This window comes from Aegilops tauschii, chromosome 5, assembly GCF_002575655.3.
Source record: "Aegilops tauschii subsp. strangulata cultivar AL8/78 chromosome 5, Aet v6.0, whole genome shotgun sequence".
NCBI lineage: Eukaryota > Viridiplantae > Streptophyta > Magnoliopsida > Poales > Poaceae > Aegilops > Aegilops tauschii.
This window is the reverse complement of record NC_053039.3, coordinates 543188012-543206631: the sequence shown is the minus strand read 5'-3', so window position 1 is coordinate 543206631 and position 18620 is coordinate 543188012. Positions and strand designations below refer to the sequence as shown.

At 48.9% G+C, this 18620-nt stretch overlaps 2 protein-coding genes and 1 long non-coding RNA gene across 7 annotated transcripts; 1 reads left to right on the top strand and 2 right to left on the bottom strand.

Annotated features, from left to right (window-relative positions):
- Window positions 1–350: 350 nt before the first annotated feature.
- LOC109784250 (disease resistance protein RGA5) lies at window positions 351–10052 on the top strand. 3 transcript variants are annotated; one of them, XM_073498378.1, is made up of 6 exons: window positions 2784–3007; window positions 4939–5117; window positions 5202–7431; window positions 7515–8307; window positions 8391–8627; window positions 9638–10052. In XM_073498378.1, exons 2-6 carry the CDS (start codon window positions 5099–5101, stop codon window positions 9893–9895), a joined length of 3537 nt encoding a protein of 1178 aa, XP_073354479.1. In that variant the 5' UTR covers window positions 2784–3007; window positions 4939–5098; the 3' UTR covers window positions 9896–10052. The 3 variants fall into 3 exon arrangements, with proteins under 3 accessions (XP_073354480.1, XP_073354478.1, XP_073354479.1); XM_073498379.1 differs by lacking the exon at window positions 2784–3007 and adding an exon at window positions 351–1309 and having other exon boundaries at window positions 4939–7431; window positions 9638–10033; XM_073498377.1 differs by having other exon boundaries at window positions 2456–4081; window positions 4191–7431.
- An 80-nt stretch (window positions 10053–10132) lies between these two features.
- On the bottom strand, window positions 10133–11152 carry LOC109784251 (actin-depolymerizing factor 3). Its single transcript, XM_020342847.3, has 2 exons — window positions 10875–11152; window positions 10133–10753 (listed from the first exon to the last, which is right to left on the bottom strand). The coding sequence occupies exons 1-2, from the start codon at window positions 11097–11099 to the stop codon at window positions 10328–10330; spliced, it is 651 nt and encodes a 216-aa protein (XP_020198436.1). The 5' UTR covers window positions 11100–11152; the 3' UTR covers window positions 10133–10327.
- A 900-nt stretch (window positions 11153–12052) lies between these two features.
- Window positions 12053–16625, bottom strand: LOC109784252 (uncharacterized). 3 transcript variants are annotated; one of them, XR_005758330.3, is made up of 4 exons: window positions 16353–16625; window positions 15962–16091; window positions 13961–15831; window positions 12053–12403 (listed from the first exon to the last, which is right to left on the bottom strand). It is a non-coding gene; the product is annotated as an uncharacterized lncRNA (long non-coding RNA). The 3 variants fall into 3 exon arrangements; XR_005758329.3 differs by having other exon boundaries at window positions 15955–16129; window positions 16353–16624; XR_005758328.3 differs by having other exon boundaries at window positions 15962–16129; window positions 16353–16624.
- Between the last annotated feature and the right edge of the window lie 1995 nt (window positions 16626–18620).

Below are 18620 nucleotides of genomic sequence, written 5' to 3'. Positions count from 1 at the left end.
CCCTATCGGTATGCACGGACGTGTCCGTGGACATTTTGTGTGTCCGATTCGGTGATCCATGTTGGAGTTGCTCTTAACCTGTGTAGCAAATGTATTGAGTTCGCCGAGATAAACCGTAGTAAAATATAAAATAAATTAAAAGAGGGGGAGCATTTTTTTGTTCAGAATGAGAGGGAGTATATATATCTTAGAAAGCCGTAGCAGATGCGTAGGGTGAGTTGTGTTGCTTCCCCACGCCAACCACGGGACATTTTCCTGGTAAATTTTCCCCTCGCGCTTGGCATGTTTTGTCGTGCTTTTCGATCTTCTTATCCATGGAAACCATTAATCAGACACAGATTATCTTGTGCATTCTTCAGGTGCGGATGGAGGACGACCCTGATTCCGCTTCGCTTGAGGTGGATACAGAGTACCCCATCACTGTTTCGCTCGGGAGGACGGAGGAGGATCCTGATTCAGATTCCGCTTCGCTTGCAGTTGAGGTGGATGTAGAGCACCCCATCACTGTTTCGCTCGGCCCCATGGGTCGCCTCCTCCGGCGACTCCATTCATTCCAGGCTTCCGACCACCGTCTGCCAGAGGGGCTTAGTGCGAACGGGATCCGGCTTCTCAGAGAAGGGCTGGAACGATTGTACAACCACCTCAAGAATGCGCCGGAGGCAGATGTGGACAACCCTAGCTTCGCGCCGAAATGGTGGATCAAGGAGGTCCGAGAACTTGCTTACGACACGGAGGACTTCTTCGACGAGGTTATGCAGTCCGGTGACGGCGTCGTTGTCGGCAGAAGCGCCCCCCTTGGTACCATATTTGGAATTAGGAAGCAGCGCCTGCCCCAGATTGCACAAGATTTCTCACAGTTAATGGCCCGTGTGGATGATGCGAAAAAAAGATGCCAAAATTTCCGGTTTGCTCTGGAGACGGCCGTCATCATCAGATCTCAAAGAGTACAAGCCGGTATCAGCTGCCACACGCCTGAACTGCCCCTCGACCTGCCGGTGTTGGCTGTGCAGATGGAACCCATGAAGAAGCTTGTTAACTTGCTTGCTTTCGGCGACGACAACCAGAAACAGCTCAAGGTGTTACCTATCCTTGGATCTGCAGGAGTTGGAAAAACGATGGTTGCCAGAACAATATATCATCAGCATGGAGGGAAATTCCAGTGCCGGGCTTTTGTACGGGTGTCCCGAAATGCCGATATGAGGTGGCTTCTCACCAGCATCCTCTCACAAATTAAAGCACCACAGACTCATTCCTTTACTGATGCACAGGACCTTATTCACAGCATCATCAAACATCTTCAAGGAAAAAGGTACTTATATCCCTATTGTTTGGAAAACAAAATGGTATGTTTAGGCCAGGACTGTTTGGATTGCTGGAAATGCATTAAAAAACACATGTATCTTGCTTTCGTACAACCGCTACAGAAGTTTAGTAGCGTCAAAGCAAAAAAATAGTTATTGATGGGAAATGATAAATCTGTACATGTTATTTGAATCCGGTTTTCCTACCTTATCCCGCGTATAATTCCCTATTTTCTCATGCCAAACAGTCAAAGATGAAATTAGTGCCATGCTTTATTAAAAAGAATGTATTGCAATGGTTCTAGCATCGATCAGATCCATATCAGGATGCACGTGTCATGCTTCCATGATGGAAGTCGTGCTCAATGTCTCTTGATTTGAGGAAGAGGATTGGGTGCCTCTACGCAAAGAAAATCAGTCTTGTCTGGTCGCAATAATGTATAGGGAATTAGGGATTAGGAACATTCACATATTAGGATACATCGACCAGGTTGATTTGATCCATGTGTTAGTTTTATGAACAAACATGGATTTATAATGAATTCCTGATTCAGATGTGAATAGAAGTAAGAAATCTAGGATATATATATATATATTAAACTAATGCAGATTTTCGATGGGACCAAAATTTAGAAGAGATTGTAATTAGGATAAGGGGCGAAACCAGAACACATTATTAGTACACATTTGCCCTTGTCATTAATAACTACTTTTGCGTTGCACTGGAGCAAAACTCGTCTTGTTTGTGTGGGATTTTCAGATGTTCAGGCATTTGGATTGCAGGGAAGTCAATGAATTGGAAATAGTAGGTTATCTAAAGGAATTTACCTTAATTTTCTACATATTTCAGCTAGAAGAAAGGACGACTCCAATAGAAACCCTAGTTGGTTATTTGGATTGTAAGATTGTTATTGGATTTTGATAGAATGTGCTTTTTCTGATAAATTTTAATAAAACACATTTGAGTTGTAAGTTTTAGTAAAACATGAATTTTACCGTGATACAAACTTCTAGGCCGTTGAACGCCTCTAAGAGGCCGGTGTATTTTTTGTGTGAAGGTACACCGGCCTCTTAGAGACGTTAGATTTTAGATCCAACGGTCCAGAAGTCTGTCTCACGGTATCACCTGAACATTTGGTATCACCTGAACATTTGGTATCACCTGAAACTCTCCCCCCCTCCCGCTTCGCACCCGCGGGCGACCGGGAGGGCAACCCTTGCGCCGCCGGGCTTCGGCCACTCCTCCCCCTCCGGGACGCGCTGCCGAGCAAAGCTCGGTTGGCATCGGCGGCGGCGGGGCTTCCTCTCCCCTCGGACGGTGGTGGCTCGCGCGGGTAGGCGGGCTGGCGGCGCGCTGACGGCGGGGTCCAGCAACGAGTGGCAGCGGCGGGAGCTCCTGTGTGCTGCGCGGCCGCGACTGCACTTGGGGGGCGGCGTGTGGTGGGCTGCGCGGGGCGCGCCCGTGGCTGGCTTGGGGGTGCGATCTTGCGCGGCCATATCTGGCTGGCCACCGGCAACGCGGGTGGCGCGGGGCTTCCTTTCGGCGGCGGTGGCTGGCCCTGGCTAGGGCTCCCCTCCGGTGGCAGGTGCTACCTCCGGCTGGGGCTCTCCGGTGCTCCGGGCTGGTCGTCACTGTGGGGGCAACTCGTGGTGGTGGCGCTGGTCGCGGCATGGCGATTTGTGCTCGACGGCGGAGTGTGGGTGAGGTAGTGGCCTCCCTTCTCCAAGGTTCATGTCGGCGGCGCTCGTGCGTCGGGTGTGGCGATGACCTAGGGCTTGGCTTGTGCTCGGGCGGATCGGATTTGGGCCCGAGGCAGGTCAAAGCAGGCACTTCGGGTAGGTCAGGTCAGGCGCCGTCCAGGAGGTGTGGTGCTCGTGGGAGGCGATGGGGCGGCGTGGCTGCTATGGTTTGGCGGCGGTGCGATCGCTGGCATCTTCAGTGGGCGGCGCAGATCTGGATCGTGGTGGTGGATGACGTCCGGCGCTGCGCGGGTACAGAGGGTTGACTTGGTCCGAGTTGGATGCCTTCGCGTTGTGCTGGTCGTGCTTGGTGCCTCTTTGTGATGTCGGTCCGAGGTTGGCTCTCCCTGCGTTGTTGTGTCGTCGTACGGTTCGACGCTGCTGACCACGAGCATGGCGCCGTTCGAGCATGCTCGGCGGTGGCCGTCGGTAGTCACTGGGTTGTTCCCCCTGGTCCACCGGGATTGGCTAGGGACACAGGCGTGGACGCTTCCTACAGTGGAGGTGCTGACCCAGACGGGCTAGGATTGAAAGGAGGTGCCCTTCACTCCTACTACTGTGGTTGGGTGGTCGTGACATGGATGGTCGGCGGTGCCTAGGGGCATGGATGCCGGGGCGGTGTCCCTGATGGCGTTCTTCACGGTTGGCTTTTCGGCAGGCTCCGTCGTTGCGGTGGTGGCTTCATCTCTTGGTTGTGCGGGAAACAAGGGGTGTAGTGGCGGGAGGCTCGGGTTTGTTCCGGCAGTGCCCAGATCTGGGGTGGACAAGTTGGCCCTCGTTGCGGTGGTGGCCGGGACTCCTCTTGGTGGTGCAGGCGAGTGTCCTAGTGAAAGCTTCGCGTTTATGGCGCCGGTGCCGGCGACTCCCGAGGGTGTTGCCTGCTTCTTGAAGACGACATCGTGGATCTCGTCCCTGTGCCAGGGCTCTCCTGGTGAAAACCTCTGTCTGTGCTCAGACTCGGCAGCGTAGACGATTCGCGCCATCACCCTCTTGGGGCCCTTGTCATAGAGCACAGGGGTCTTCGGTCGGGCCTCGGCGAGGTGTTAGGCTTCTTCTAGGCTTGTGTTGTACCTTCTGATCTGCTTTGTAAGGAGGCCCCCCTACCATATTTTACCGTTCAGCAGGGGTCTTCGGTCGGGCCTCGGCGAGGTGTTAGGCTTCTTCTAGGCTTGTGTTGTACCTTCTGATCTGCTTTGTAAGGAGGCCCCCCTACCATATTTTACCGTTCAGCCGTGTACTTTAGTTCGTTGCTTTATATATAAAGCGGGGTGAAAGTCTGTTTCGAGAAGTTTTAGTAAAACATCTTTAATTCATTACCCGGTTAGAACATGACGTTGTGAAAACTTTGTTTGGCTAAACTGGACTTTAGTAAGTACTCCCTCTGTCCCAAAATATAAGAATGTTTTTAACACTACACTAGTGTCAAAAACGTTCTTATATTATGGGACGGAGGGAGTATCATATTGTGGTTTTACGAAAACAGATATACAAAAAGAACTCGAATTTGCTCTTTTCTTTCTTGTAAAGGTCACATTCCATCATCAGTAGCATGAGCTTCAAAAGGTATCAATGTTTTAACATGATGTATATCTACGGCTTAATTTTACATGCTCACATACTTAAACCCTAAAGTCATGGACCCATGCTTTCATGTACATGGTCCACTTTCTTTCCCGAAAAAGATGTACATTGTCCACTCTTCATAAAAAAGAGTTAGGAGGTAAGTCCGAAGTTTCTGCATAAACAGTTAAACACCAACACTTACTCTTCTCTTAGTTTTATGTATTCTCGTTTTTATCTATTCCCTTTATAGGTAAATCAAGTTTCATATTGATTGTGTTTCTTTACCTGTTCCTTTTGTGTAAGCTTGACCAAATATATTCATTATGACTTGCAGGTACTTCATTGTAGTCGATGATTTATGGACATCATCAGTATGGGATATTATTAGCCGCGCTTTTCCTTATGATGATTGTTGCAGCAGAATACTGGCAACCACACAAGTTGAGGATGTAGCATTAGCATGTTCTGGTTATGAGACAGAGTATATATTAAAGATGGGACGTCTTAATGATGGTGAATCTCGAAAATTATTCTTCAGTTATGTTTTTGGTTCTGAAGGTGAAGGTGCATGCCCTAAAGAGTTCAAAGTGGTTGCAGATAGGATTATCAGCAAATGCGGTGGTTTACCGTTATCAACTGTAAATATAGCAAGCCTGTTGCTGCCAAGAATGCGGAGCCCTGCAGTGGAACAATGGGAGAAGGTAGAAAGTTCTCTACCGTCCACTTTGAGGACAGATCCTACTTCCCAAGGGATAAAAGATGTTCTAATCCTTATTTACAATGAGCTTCCACTTCATTTGAAGGCATGCTTGCTCTACCTTAGTATGTATCCAGAGGGCTACTCTATCAGGAAGGATGATTTGGTGAAGCAATGGGTAGCTGAAAGTTTGGTCAGTGGCATTGAGTATGGTTACTTTAATGAGCTTGTCAGAAGAGGTATGATCAAACCTGTAGACACCAAATATGACGGCGAGGTGTTGTCATGTACAGCTAACCACATGGTACTGGATCTTATCAGGTACAAATCCGTTGAGGATAATTTCATTATTGCTGTGAACTACTTTGAATCAACTCTACGGCTTCCTGACAAGGTTCGTCGGTTGTCCGTCCAGTTTGGAGGTGCAAAAAGTGCAAAGATACCGGAAAGCATCAGAATGTCCCAAGTTCGATCACTTCTATTTTGTGGACCCTCCAGATGTGTACCTTCCGTTCTGGATTATTGCCTTCTCCGAGTTCTGATTCTTCATATTTTGGCTGATCAAGACCAGATGAGTTTTGATTTCAGTAGAGTCGGTGAACTATTTCGACTGAGATATCTGATGGTTGAATGCAATATCACCATCAATTTACCAGACAAGATTCAAGGATTAGAATACTTGGAGACACTGCAATTAGATGGAAGGCTATCTGCGGTTCCATCAGATATTGGTCATTTGGAGAATTTACGGCACCTTCGCCTTCCCAGCCAGGCTAATGTGAGGGACCTTGGCGGGCTGACCAATCTCCAGGATCTTCATCTCACCCTTTCTATAGCACAGCCAGTTGATCATCTGGAGGATACCATGAACCACCTGGGCTCAATTCTCGACAAACTCAGCAACCTCCAGTCTTTGATTCTGGCATCTGCTGGTTCCTCTCCTGTAAATACCTCAAGTGTGAGCATTTCGTGTGATGGCTTGAGCAATGTGTTCCCTGCTCTGGCCCATCTCGAGAGACTTGAGTTATTGCCGCGGATTTGCATCTTTCCTAGCCTCCCAAAGTGGTTTAAAACACTCGACAGACTCGGCAGCCTAAAGGTAGGAGTTAGAGAGCTATCAAACAGTGATACTGATATCGTTAAAGGATTGCCTTCCCTCACTGCCCTCTCGCTGTATATCCAGACAGCGCCTGCAGAGACAATTGTCTTTGGCAACGACGGATTTTCAGCTCTCAAGTACTTCAAGTTGAGGTGCAGTGAGCCTTTGCTGAAATTTGAGGCTGGTGCAATGCCTAATCTTCGGAAGCTCAAGCTAGTCTTCAATGCCCAGGAAGTGCAGCAGCATGCTGTTGCACCTATCTGCATTGAGCACTTGGCAGGGCTTAAAGAGATATCCGCCAAAATTTGGGGTGCAGGTGCTGCTGCCACAGAGTCTGCCTTAAGGATTTCTGTTATTAATGATCCAAAAAATCCAAAAATCAACAAGCAACAGGTGAACTGGAATTTCTATACTGACGAATATACAATTATGGGGACATCAGAGCCAGCAGCCGTGATTGTAGAAGAACGAGGTGAGATCCTGGAAGAGAACACAGAATATGAGTACACAGGGGAAGATGGGAACAGACAACCTGACAAAGATAGAATTATGGGAACATCGGAGTCAACATCTGTGATTGTAGAAGAAGAACGAGATGAGATCTTGGAAGAAAACTCAGAATATGAGTATTCAGGGGACGATGGGAACAGACAACCTGACAAAGATAGAATTATGGGGACATCAGAGTCAACATCCATGATTGTAGAAGAAGAAAGAGGTGAGATCCTGGAAGAAAACTCAGAATATGAGTGCTCAGAGGAAGAGGGGAACAGACAACCTGACAAAGATAGAATTATGGGGACATCAGAGTCAACAGCCGTGAATGTAGAAGAAGAACGAGGTGAGATCCTGGAAGAAAACTCAGAATATGAGTATTCAGGGGAAGACGGGAAAATACAAGCTGACAAAGATAGAATTATGAGGACATCAGAGTCAACAGCTGTGAATGTAGAAGAAGAACGAGATGAGATCCTGGAAGAAAACTCAGAATATGAGTACACAGGGGAAGATGGGAACAGACAACCTGACTGGTACAAAATTTTCCTCCCTGTGTTGATTGATTGATTCTTCAATCTGTTTTTCTTGTGTGATGCTAAACGGTTGCTGTAAGCAGGTATATTTCTATGCTTCGTTCTCTGGCAGAGGAGAGCTCCTCTCGTGCGTTGCCTCGGAGACACACCTCTCCTCCGTTGCCTTGGATACGCCCCTCTCCTAGGTCGCCTTGGAGACGCCACGACCGGCGATGTTGCCAGACGCTCCTCTCTGTGTTAGCCAGGACCAGGCGTGCCGTGAAAGCCGGCTGGACCGCCTTTAAAGCCGCCTACGAAGTCCGCGATGATCTCCTCTGGTGGGACAATCTTGCACAATGCAATGCCGGTGAGCTCTGCATGGCCGCCGTCCAGGCCAATAATCTGATGGAGGACCATTGTCGTGTAGAGTCGTCTCGTACCCTAGGCACCTGCATCGGGATCTTCGACGGTCACGGTGGCCCCGAGGCGGCCCGCTTCACTGCTGACAATCTCGTCCGTAGACTCCAATTTGGAGCCAGGTATAGCTTGCGGGGCATGACAGATGACATCATCAGGGAGGCATTCCTTGATATAGAGGCAAGCTTCATCGAGCTTGTCTCACGGCAATGGTTAGGCAAGCCGACCCTTGCCGCCGTCGGGACATGCTGCCTTGTCGGCATCGTGCACCACCGGACTCTCTTTGTCGGCAACCTCGGGGATTCCCGAGCTGTTCTCGGAAAGGTAGGTTTCGGCGGGCAGATTACTATGGAGCAGCTGACGAATGAACACAATGTTCGTCACGAGAGTGTCAGGCAGGAGCTCAGGGCTCGGCACCCCAATGATCCAGATATTGTGGTGCCTATTGATAATGTTTGGAGTGTGAAGGGCAAGATACAGGTCGTTCTTATCCCAATGTTTGGTTTTGTGTAACTTACTTGCAGCTACATATATGTTCAGTGCTTAAGCAGTGGATGATGCAGGTGTCAAGATCAATAGGTGACGCATACTTGAAACACCAGCAGTTTAACTGGGAACCGCTACCTAGTATGTTCAGACTTGGTGAACCATTCAGCCGGCCTATACTGAGTGCCAACCCATCTATCATCTCACGTAGATTTCAACCAAGTGACCGCTTCATCATATTTGCCTCGGCTGGTCTGTGGGAATTCTTGAGCAATGAGGAAGCCATCGAGATTGTTCACAGAAACGAGCCTACTGTAAGCCTCCTCACCTGTTGCATTTTCTTTCATTGAACTTGTTTATATAGGGGGTGTTTGGTTGGGCTAACTTTGGTTTAGAAGCCAAAAAAGCTCTTATTTATGAGCTTTTAAATTTGGCTTTTGGCTTATAACTGGATATCGTTACATGGTGGTATGAGCTAAACAGTTTTACTAAATCTCATTGGACTGAGACTTTGTCTCAGCCAATGCTATATTCGTGAGATCTTACGCGGAGATCTCTATTTAGTTTTTCCTTTTTTATCTGTTATTTGTGTCTCAGTATGATGATGTCACTGCGAGCCCCCCTGTCGAGTCACACCTTAAGCTAAAGTCCAAAAGCCCACAAATAGGTGGGTTTTTTTTTTTGGCTTATAAGCCGAAGTGCAAAAGCCAAAGTTAAGCCTAACCAAATACCCCTGTAACAATGCTTCTTGGCTTTCACCTGTTGCCTAAGATTACCTAAAATCAACCAATTTGCGAATCTTTGTGGCCATACCATTAACTACCAAAGGTGTATATTAAATCTTTTTGTCTTCAAAGTACTTTATGCAACTTTTTGCACATGGTTACAACACGGAAATTTTTCTTTGCGTTAAGAAAACTAGGAGTGCCTAGAAATTGCTGTTGAGTCATTCCTTACTTCATCCAGGCCGAGAAAGTAGCCGTGTAGTGACGTAAAATGTGTAAGCTATCGTGTGTACATGTAGATACATACAAGAATTAATTTTTTTGTTTGCTATTTTATCCAGTTTATAAGGAGGATTCCCGCCGTATATGTCTTTATGTTGTTGATGCTCTTGATATGTATAGTATTTCTGCATACACTTGCTGGGCGTGAAGCTGCAAAGTAAGACATGGCTGACAATTTGACATGCCAGTTCATTAAAAAAAAAAAAATTGAGGGGATACATCTGATTCACTTAGCATAGCTGCAAGGATAGTTTAGCTTTTTTCCTTGTTGGCCAAAGAGTTACAGACCTGAACGATGCCTTTTCTGTTTTATTCAGCTAGCTGCAGGAAAGCTTATAGAAGCAGCTGTCCAGAAAGCGGGGAAGAAACCTGAGGCGCTTTCCAAACATCTCAAGAAGACTGAGAGGGGGGCTCGCAGGCGTTTCCATGATGATATAACCGTGGTCGTCCTATTTCTAGATCATTTCCTGTTAGAGTTCGATGAACAACGCCGACATCCGCCGTTTTCCATAAGATGCCCATTAGGTAACACACTTGACATGGATAATTTCATGCATCTATCTGATGATGATTAATCACAACTTCAACGCCAAAGCTCGTTTCGTTAGACGACGCGCGGTGATTATTTACAATCATGATGTTTCTGTACTCGCCTATCAAACACTCAAAACTTAGTGTGATGATTATGTACGATGATCTCATAGATCATTAAAGTGCTGAATGTTCTTGAAATGTCAGGTCACGGCTGATTGCGGCCATTGTATGTTTCTTTTCTGGCAAACAATTAATATTTTTTTGTTGTTACGAAATGGTAGAAGGAATAAATCAACCACTCAATTATCATTCTTGAAGAGAAAAACCACGCAATTATCAATCCCGAAAAGAAAACCACTCATCAATTATTCACACCCCGCTGCACATGGAAAAACATTATTTGGATCCACAAGACACGATCCAACTCCAAGCAGGAACGCGATGCCAAGCGCGTACGTGATTCATCGATTAACTTAGGTGGTGTAGTCCTTGAGGATGTCGAGGGTGAGCTCGCTGGCGTCGGTGGCCTGCACGTCGATCTGCACGCCGTCCAGCTCCTTCTTGAGCCCCTCCGTGGAGCTGGCGTACAGCATCTTGTTCCTCGCGTCCGCCGACTCCGGCGACCAGTGGATGAAGAAGATCTTGCTGCGGGGGGTCTCGCCGGCCGAGTCCTCGGACACGAAGTCCAGGTCGTAGACGGCGTAGCGGCAGTCGTCGGCGGGCATGGCCGCCGCCAGGTCGTCGAAGGTGGCGTCGAGCGCGCCCACCTTGTCCACCACCACCTGCTGCGCGTCGTCGTCCATCTTGTACACCACGAACCGGTGCTTGCGGTCCGCCCGCAGCTCCTGGAACGCCTTCACGCACTCCTCGTTCACCGCCACTCCGGACACAGAGTTCGCCTGCACACGCAACCAAACATTTCAGTAAATTAATCACAGAACAGGTTGAGCTCAGGATTTCAGCTGGAACTGATCAAGAAGAAGAAGAAGAAGAAGCAGAGCAGGTCGTTATGGTACTTACCATTGTTGATGGATCTGGAGGTTGGCCCGAGGAAAAAATCTGTGTGCTAAACTGGAACTGGTAGCTAGATTGAAAGCTGATGGTTGGCGGTGATGAGTGTTGTTGATTTAGCAGTGTCGGGTGTGGTGATTTTATAGGAGGGCCGTGACCATGTCGGCGAGATAAAGTCAGGGGGGTGCGGGGGTGTACACGTACGTGTAGGCGCTGGGACGTCGCCGTCGACATCGATGGTGCCGACTGTTCTGGACGGGTGGATGAGGGAGCAGGGGGGAGAGGAATCATTGGGGGTGACTCACGCCGAATAGTCTAAGCTAGGGAAGTCGACGGTGTGGTGTGTGTGTGTGTGGCTGGCTCTGTTCCGCTCGCGTGGTCGGCAGGGTGAGGGGTGTGTCCGTCCGATTGGCTTTATCCTTATTCGGTGCGGATCAGCAGTGGGAGTAAACTTAAGCAGATCGATTCTTATTGGGCACCGCTAGGGATCAGACTACTGATCCCTAGCGCCCCATCAGACCAGCAAACCACCGTTGGATGGATCAGAATACCATCGTTGGATTAGGCAAGTTAGTTACAGTTTCTTTAGTGACGTTGGTATTTTGCTTCCATATAAATGCACGGTGCTTCTTTCTCCCTGTAGGTAATAACAGCACCCTAGATTCACGCCTACACTTCAGTTTTCTGGTTTACTGTAATTTCGTTGCTTCGTACACAATTTGTCAGTTTTTCAGTTAACTAGTAATTTCTTTGCTTCATACCAAATTTGTGGTGTAACATATATAGTTTTTTTTTCGGAACTGCTGTACACGCCATGAATGGTCTGGACATCAATTGCACGATGCTCATCCTAGCGATTTGCTGTCGTCTGCTGCATGCATGGACGGCTTGGTTGTCCCGTCGTGCAAACATCGTGCACATACTGTCGTGTGTATAGCAGTACTCTTTTTCTTTTTGCACAAACTATGTGTTTTTGGAACATATATGGAAGCTCATGGTCCGGAGTTAGTGCATGTTCACTATGTATGCAATTCATTACTTGCTTCCTATATAATTTTGTCAAGCTTCATAAGTTCTCATTTGGTGCTTCTTCAACAAATAAATAAGAAAAAAAGCATGTTTAAAAATTCCTTCCATTCTCTGCTTCAATAGTAAACCAAAATGCATGCACATGCTCATGTTAGTTGCTTCCTGATTGTATCAATATTGCTTCAGAGTGTGGAAGCATGACGGAACTCACAGACCATGTATACAAATATACTCGATATGAGTAACGGTTTACACCTATTTTTACAAGAAGAAATAAGAAACAATTTACAACAACAATATTTTCATTTTTGCCTAGCCTAAGTCACAGTGCCTGCTGAACTGATTGATCTTGTACGCGCGCCATAAGCTCTCTATCCTTGAAAAGGCAGTCAGCGAACATAAATCGACGTCTGGTCCCGTTGAAAGCACACTCAGTGTGATGGTACCATCATTGGAATTGTATTGGGAACAAAAAGGCATTGTTGGAATAATAAGGTGCTGTAAAATGTCTGCAAAACAGAAGCATCAGCGGTAAACAGGGAGGCACAAGCATATAGTGCTTGAAACAAAGATTACTATGATAACAGAAAAAAAATACTAATGTAGGAAGCACGACAGAAACATCGTTGATGAACGAGGAAGCACACACAGATAGTGCTCGAAACAAATTTTACTAAAGGAAGCAAATGCAAATTAAGTTGATAGTGACTGAAGCCCATATTAGTAGCAGTTCAAGCAAAAATCCACTACCACACAAATATACGCAACCAATAAATAAAAGTAGCAAGCATGGTTGACAAGAAGAAATAATTTGGTGTTGTCACTCGAAGCATAAAAACTGACTAAAATTGACAAACAAATTGAAACCAATCAGATATTCCCTAAGTCAAGAAAGATAGATGTGAGCGGAACATATCTGTGCATAAGAAGCACATCTAACAGTCCAATGAAGCAAGGGAGACATGAAACACTATTTTTATGTCATATCTTTTCAAAGATCGATCGGTCACGGATCGATTTGGAGAAGATGTGATATTTGCTACCGATCTAACATCCTACATATGCTATAGATCTCAACAGATCTCAACGGAAATCAATGGAATAATTTACTCCGGACGACTAGAACAGACTGTGAATTGTAAGTAAAAGAAGTAGATTGCACACGTACATACATATCTGGTCGTCCTGGATCATGAAAACGGAGAATATCATTGGTCGGCCAGAGGTGCAGTGCGCTGGAAGCAGGGCAGGGAGGGTGAGCTTGACGGTGACCAGGGTCAGGCGACGCTCGAGAAGAGAATAGGGCGGCATGGCAGATGGAGAGCTTGTCGGCGAGGTGAGGAGAGAGGAACGAGAAAAGCGGTGATTTGGGGATAGAGGTACGGGATGGGGGGCATGATTATTCTTCCATTTTTCTAGAGGTATGAAGCAGGCAAATAACAAAAGTGGTGCATTATTATTGTTGGGTGGAAGCATGTAAATTTTGGAAATGAAACCCAAAAAAATTCTGCCAACTGCAGATGCATATATTTGGAAGCTCCCACCTAATAGTAATTGCTTGGAATATTTTAAACCAAAGAATACTAACAAACAAGACTTTCAGCAGTAACCTAACAAACAACCCTCGATGCATATATTTGGTATGGTCATGCTTCCATTTTTCTAGAGGTATGAAGCTGGAAAATAATGCAAATGGTGCATTAATAGTGTTGGGTGGAAGCATGAAATCTTGATAAATGAAAGCAAAAAAAAAATAAAAATTGCCGCCAACTGTGCATGCGTATATTTGGAAGCCTTTTATACAGGAAGCAATGAAACAATGTTTCCTCTGCATTTCTCACAATCATTCGATGCACTGAATATTGAAATTAAGGAATAGCCACGATTGCTTGCATACATAGCTATGGGTTATTCTAAATATCTACAAAGCTCGGCCTACAAAACGTTTGATGATAAATGGCCTACACATCACGAGAGCAATACTACACAGCCAATGAACATACAAACAAATGAGTACTCTTGGTTGTTGGATAGTCAAATCTGGGCCAGTAGATGCACTGCAATACCTTCGATTTCAATACGGGGCGCTTGTAATTGGGGTGGTGGGGGTGGATTTTGCAATCCACTGTAGGTTATCCGGCCGGCCGGTGCAACTCCGGTGGCCGCTTCAGCCGCTGGAGCACCTGATTTGACCTGAAAAAAAGCGTGAATCAAGATGAGGATGGGCGGCTTGATTAGTGGATGAGGTTTTGGAGAGGCAGGGGGCGGAGCTGGCCGTGGCCGTGATGCTCGACGGCGAGGAGAGCAGGACGAAGGTGCGTGCGAGGCGGGGGGAATGGATCTGGTCGAGGTGGAGGAGACGGTGCTGCTGCGATTGGAATCGGGAGATATTAGGGGAGAGGATTACGCGCGGTGGCTGTGGGTAGTTACTTCCCTGCCAATTTTTTTTTCTTACGTAAGAAGCACAATTTGTGAGCCGTGAGATTTCAATTGGATCGACGGTGTTGGACTGGTCTGAGGCTGGATGTCTATCAGACTACAGATAGAAAGAGTTTCCCATTCTTATTCGGTGCACATCAGCAGTGGCGTGCGGATCTGATCTCTCGCCGCATGCACCTGTCGGACAAGCAGAGTCCAAGGTCCATTTTGAGTATGCAGGTGAACCAAGGTGAACCGATTTTTGTGTTTGTTTTTACAAAAGGGCAGCACTCTGCGCCGGTGCGCCGGCCCAAACTTTGGGCCGGTCCAACCCTGGCTGTAGATGCGCCCCCACATAGCCGTCGGATCGCGCCCTTCCCCTACCGCTTGTCACCCCGTCACGTTTTCAGATCTGAAGAAAGCACCGCCGCAGGTCATGGCGGCCGCCCCATCGCCGGCTTCGCCGCGTCGCGCAGTGCGCCGTCGCCCTCCCCCGTTTGCCTCACCGTCGACAGTCGCCGCCGTGCTCGATGGCAACGCTCGCCATCGACACTTGCAAACAAAAAGGTTGTCGAAAAAAGATTGCCGCTCCGGTTGAATCAATTGAAAAAGGAAAACGTTTAAATTAAGCCGACTTATTTCCACGCCGGGTAAGCCGCCTGGAAAGCACGACACGTGTCCAGCCCCACGCGTCGCTGGCAACCGCCCAGCCTTATCCTCTCCTATCGTCATCCACACACGGGTCATCTTCTTCTCCCGCATCTCTCTCTCCCTCGTCTCTCCCCCTCTCGCCTCTCCCTGATGCAGACGCCGCCGGGAGGAAGCAGAGCCGGCCGTCACCACCGCCGGAGAATTGCTTCCCCCCCCTCTCCCTCCTTCCTGTCGCGTTTGAGGGATGATCCAATCCCCGCCGCCCAAAGCCATGGAGAGGAGAGAGAGGTGATGGAGCTGCGACGGAGGCAGGTGGTGCTACGACTGAGCACCGCCGCGCCGGAGACCACGAATCGAGTGTAGCTTCTGCGCCGACCACCGCCCGCCATTGGCGTCTCCATGAGTTGCAATGGAGCACCGCGCGGTGTTGCGATGGTGACTGCGGCGAGTGGCCGCCGGAGGCGCTGCAACTCCGGTGATGTTGCCTCGAAGCTGTCAGGGAGCACCGCTGGTGTTGCAATGGAGCAACGCCGGGTCGCCGGAAGCATACCGGGCGCTGCAATGGAGCTTCGCCGGAGTTGCAATGAAGCTTCGTCGGCGTCGTTGATGCTGCGTTGGAGCTCCGCCGGGGCTACAATGGTGCTTCGCTAGACGCTGTCGATGTTGCGTTGAAGCAATTTTCGCCGCGCAGTGCGCCATGAGAGCTGCAGTGAAGCTTTGACAGGGTGCCATTAGCGCTGCGTTGAAGCGTAGCGTGGTCGTTGTTGCCGTGGCGTTCCAGTGATCGAACGGCTACAAGCGCGCAGATCCGACGGCTGGCTAGGCGGATGATTTCCTCAGGAAATCATCTGACTTATTTGTAGCGGCCCTGGTTCCACCAAATTAAAAATAAGATTGTAGCAAAATGTCGCTCGTCTAGCAAAGAACGATGAAGTAACTCTGGTGGAAGCATTTTTTGGTGCTGGTTCCAGCAAAATGATTCATTGCTTACAGCAAACCTGGTTGTGGTTGCAGCACCCCTTGCCCCTCTGCACAAACTTGTCATGGTAACCCCTGCAGCTCACCGTGCTCACCCTACAGCTCGCTATGGTCGCCGGTTCCAGCAAAAACCAGGTCCGGTTGCAGCTCCTGGATCAACGATTGTTGCATCTGTGTGCTCCAGCAAACTAAAAACGTCGATGATAGCAAAAGATGCAAAGTTGAGGGTTGGTTCCAGCAAATAAAAAACCCGGTGCTAGCAAAATTGACGTTGGTTCCAGCAAAATACAAAACAGTGGTAGCAAAAAATTTGCAAAAGGACGCTATTTTCCGCAAAAAAAACGAAAACGCCGATGAAAGCAGAAATTTGTGCGGGTTCCAGCATCTGGCCGCCATGGTTGTAGCACTCACCAGCATCCGGCACGGTTCCAGCTTTTCTAGGCCACAGTTGCAGCTCCGCCTGGCCGCGGTTCCAGCATCCCACCAAGTAGGTTGTAGCATCCCGACATCGCTGCCGTTGCACTGATCTATGTCTAGCGATAGCAAGGGAGTCGAGGAGAGAAGGAGAGAGAGCGAGGCAAGGGGATGGGGATTTCTTCGACTGGCTTTGGCTTTGTCTCGAGAAGATAAGGCTGGCTAGTGAGATAAGGATAGAAACGATACCACCACGACGCATGGGATCACGTGGGAAGCTAGCGTGCAGGAGGTACGGTCGCGTGGAAAGCTATCGTACGTGTCGCGCGTGACCGGCCCAAGCTTCGGCCGGTCCTCCGGCCACAAAGGTTTACCTTTACAAAATGTGTGAGCGAGGCATCTCCGGCATCAGGAACGTGTACTAGGGAACAACAACAAAATACCAGTGATAGGCGCGAGTGCACCGGCCGATATTTTGGCCGGTCGCACCATGGACGTCTGATCTGGCAACATACAACTGTTGATTCCTTCTTTCTAGACCAAAACGACTAGCGATTCGCACGCACACAACCTCCCGCTCGCCTCACGCACGACGTGGTCACCGCCCACGGCGTCCTGCACGCCCGTCGATGAAGCTTGCTGCATCTCGCGCAGCTCGTCGTTGCCGTCATCACATGCCCTCCCAATCTCACTGTCGTTGCCACCACCACCCATCTGTCGGATGCAGTTCCACTAAAAGCCTAATGGAGCTTGTGGCCAAAGCCGGTTCCAGCAACTCGCGCACCCCATCGAAGCACGACGTCGCCGCCTCCTGCTCACCGTCATCGGCAATTTTGCAGCACTATGTTCCAGGAAAAAAAAAACAATATGAGAAACTAAGAAAACAAAAAAAAGTTAGTTGAAGCGAAAAATTAGCGGGTTCCAGCAATTTCTTTTTGCCGGTTCAAGCAAAACCATGGACCTTCGTCGCCGGAACGTAGCAAAAATTTTGGCAGGTCGTAGCGAAAATAAAAGACGATTCCAGCAACTCGCCACTATGGTTGCAGCTCCCCTCGCCGGCATGGGCACCATCGTCGACATGCTGACCCGACAGGTTTGAAGCTTGCCACTGTGTCGCTTGCAGCTCGCTGGACACGTGTTGTAGCAGTGCCCTTTTCGATTGCAGCTTGCCGTTGTGAGGTTGTAGCACCACCCCGTGTCTGTCGCAACTCGCCGGCCAAGCGGTGGTAGCTTGCCGGCGTGACGATTGCAGCTCACGTGCCACCAGATGTAGCACCCGTCCGTGCTGGTTGCAGCTTGTCAAGATGAGGTTGTAGCACCCGCGCCATTGCTGGTTGTAGCTCGCCGCCTCCGGATGTAGCACCCACTCGAGCCTATTGCATCTCGCCGGCGTGAGGTTGTAGCACCCTCCCATGCCGGGTGTAGCATTGCCGCCCAGGGAGTCCAAGCATCCGAGCCGGCCGCTCCGAGCATCCGAGCTAGTTGTGGCTGGGCGCGTGCAGTAGCAGCATCGCAACTTGCGTAAGATGGGGCGAGGGTGGGGGGATAAGGCGAGGTGGGAGTGGGGAAGACGAGTAGGAGAAGGAAAATTCATCGAAGGGATAAGGTCGTGTGAAGCGTTTTTTTTTTGACAATTTTTTTATTCATATCACGAATCAGTACAAAGTAGTTGACCCTTACAAACACACGGAACCGCAAACACAAAGGAGATCTCCGGAGTCCTGTGTCATCATTCCTGAATCTTGAGAGAAGACCCCTGCAGCAAAAGGATCTGCAACCAGTCGCAAGCAGGTCATCATCTTCGACCACAGTACAATTGCCACCATGCTGCTTCCTCCTTTCTTGACACCAGCGCTGAGAGGGCATGGACATCAATCCAACACACCTGCAACAGCCGTCGCCATCTTTGGCTTTGAGTACCGCGAAAAGTGTTCCTTTCGGAAGGAAGAGAACTCGAGTCATCCGACCGGTCCAGCACCGCGGCCGGGCCATCCGCCCGGACAAAGCAGGATCTCCCACCAGCATTAGCGCAGAGGAAGGAGAAGAACATCGGCAACAAATCATACCAACAAGGAAGAAGTAGGGTCTTCGTCTCCCTGCATCCATCGCCCATCTGAGGACCCAAACGGCCAGTGCCGATGGACCTCCAGCCACCATAGCCCGCGACCTCGACGAGATCCGGGGATCCCCAACCCCGCTGGCTCCTAGACAAAGGCAAAAGCCTCGCCTGACCGCGAACGGAGCCCGAAGAAACTTATTCCGACG

What these genes read in the sequence shown, in the direction of transcription:
- LOC109784250 (XM_073498379.1), top strand. Translation starts at nt 366, where the DNA reads ATGGAGGACGACCCTGATTCCGCTTCGCTTGAGGTGGATACAGAGTAC. An exon ending in AAACATCTTCAAGGAAAAAG is followed by an intron (nt 1,310 to 4,938) that starts GTACTTATATCC and finishes TATGACTTGCAG; the next exon opens with GTACTTCATTGTAGTCGATG. An exon ending in GGGAACAGACAACCTGACTG is followed by an intron (nt 7,432 to 7,514) that starts GTACAAAATTTT and finishes TGCTGTAAGCAG; the next exon opens with GTATATTTCTATGCTTCGTT.
- LOC109784251 (XM_020342847.3), bottom strand. Translation starts at nt 11,099, where the DNA reads ATGTCGACGGCGACGTCCCAGCGCCTACACGTACGTGTACACCCCCGC. An exon ending in CTCCAGATCCATCAACAATG is followed by an intron (nt 10,754 to 10,874) that starts GTAAGTACCATA and finishes TTGCGTGTGCAG; the next exon opens with GCGAACTCTGTGTCCGGAGT.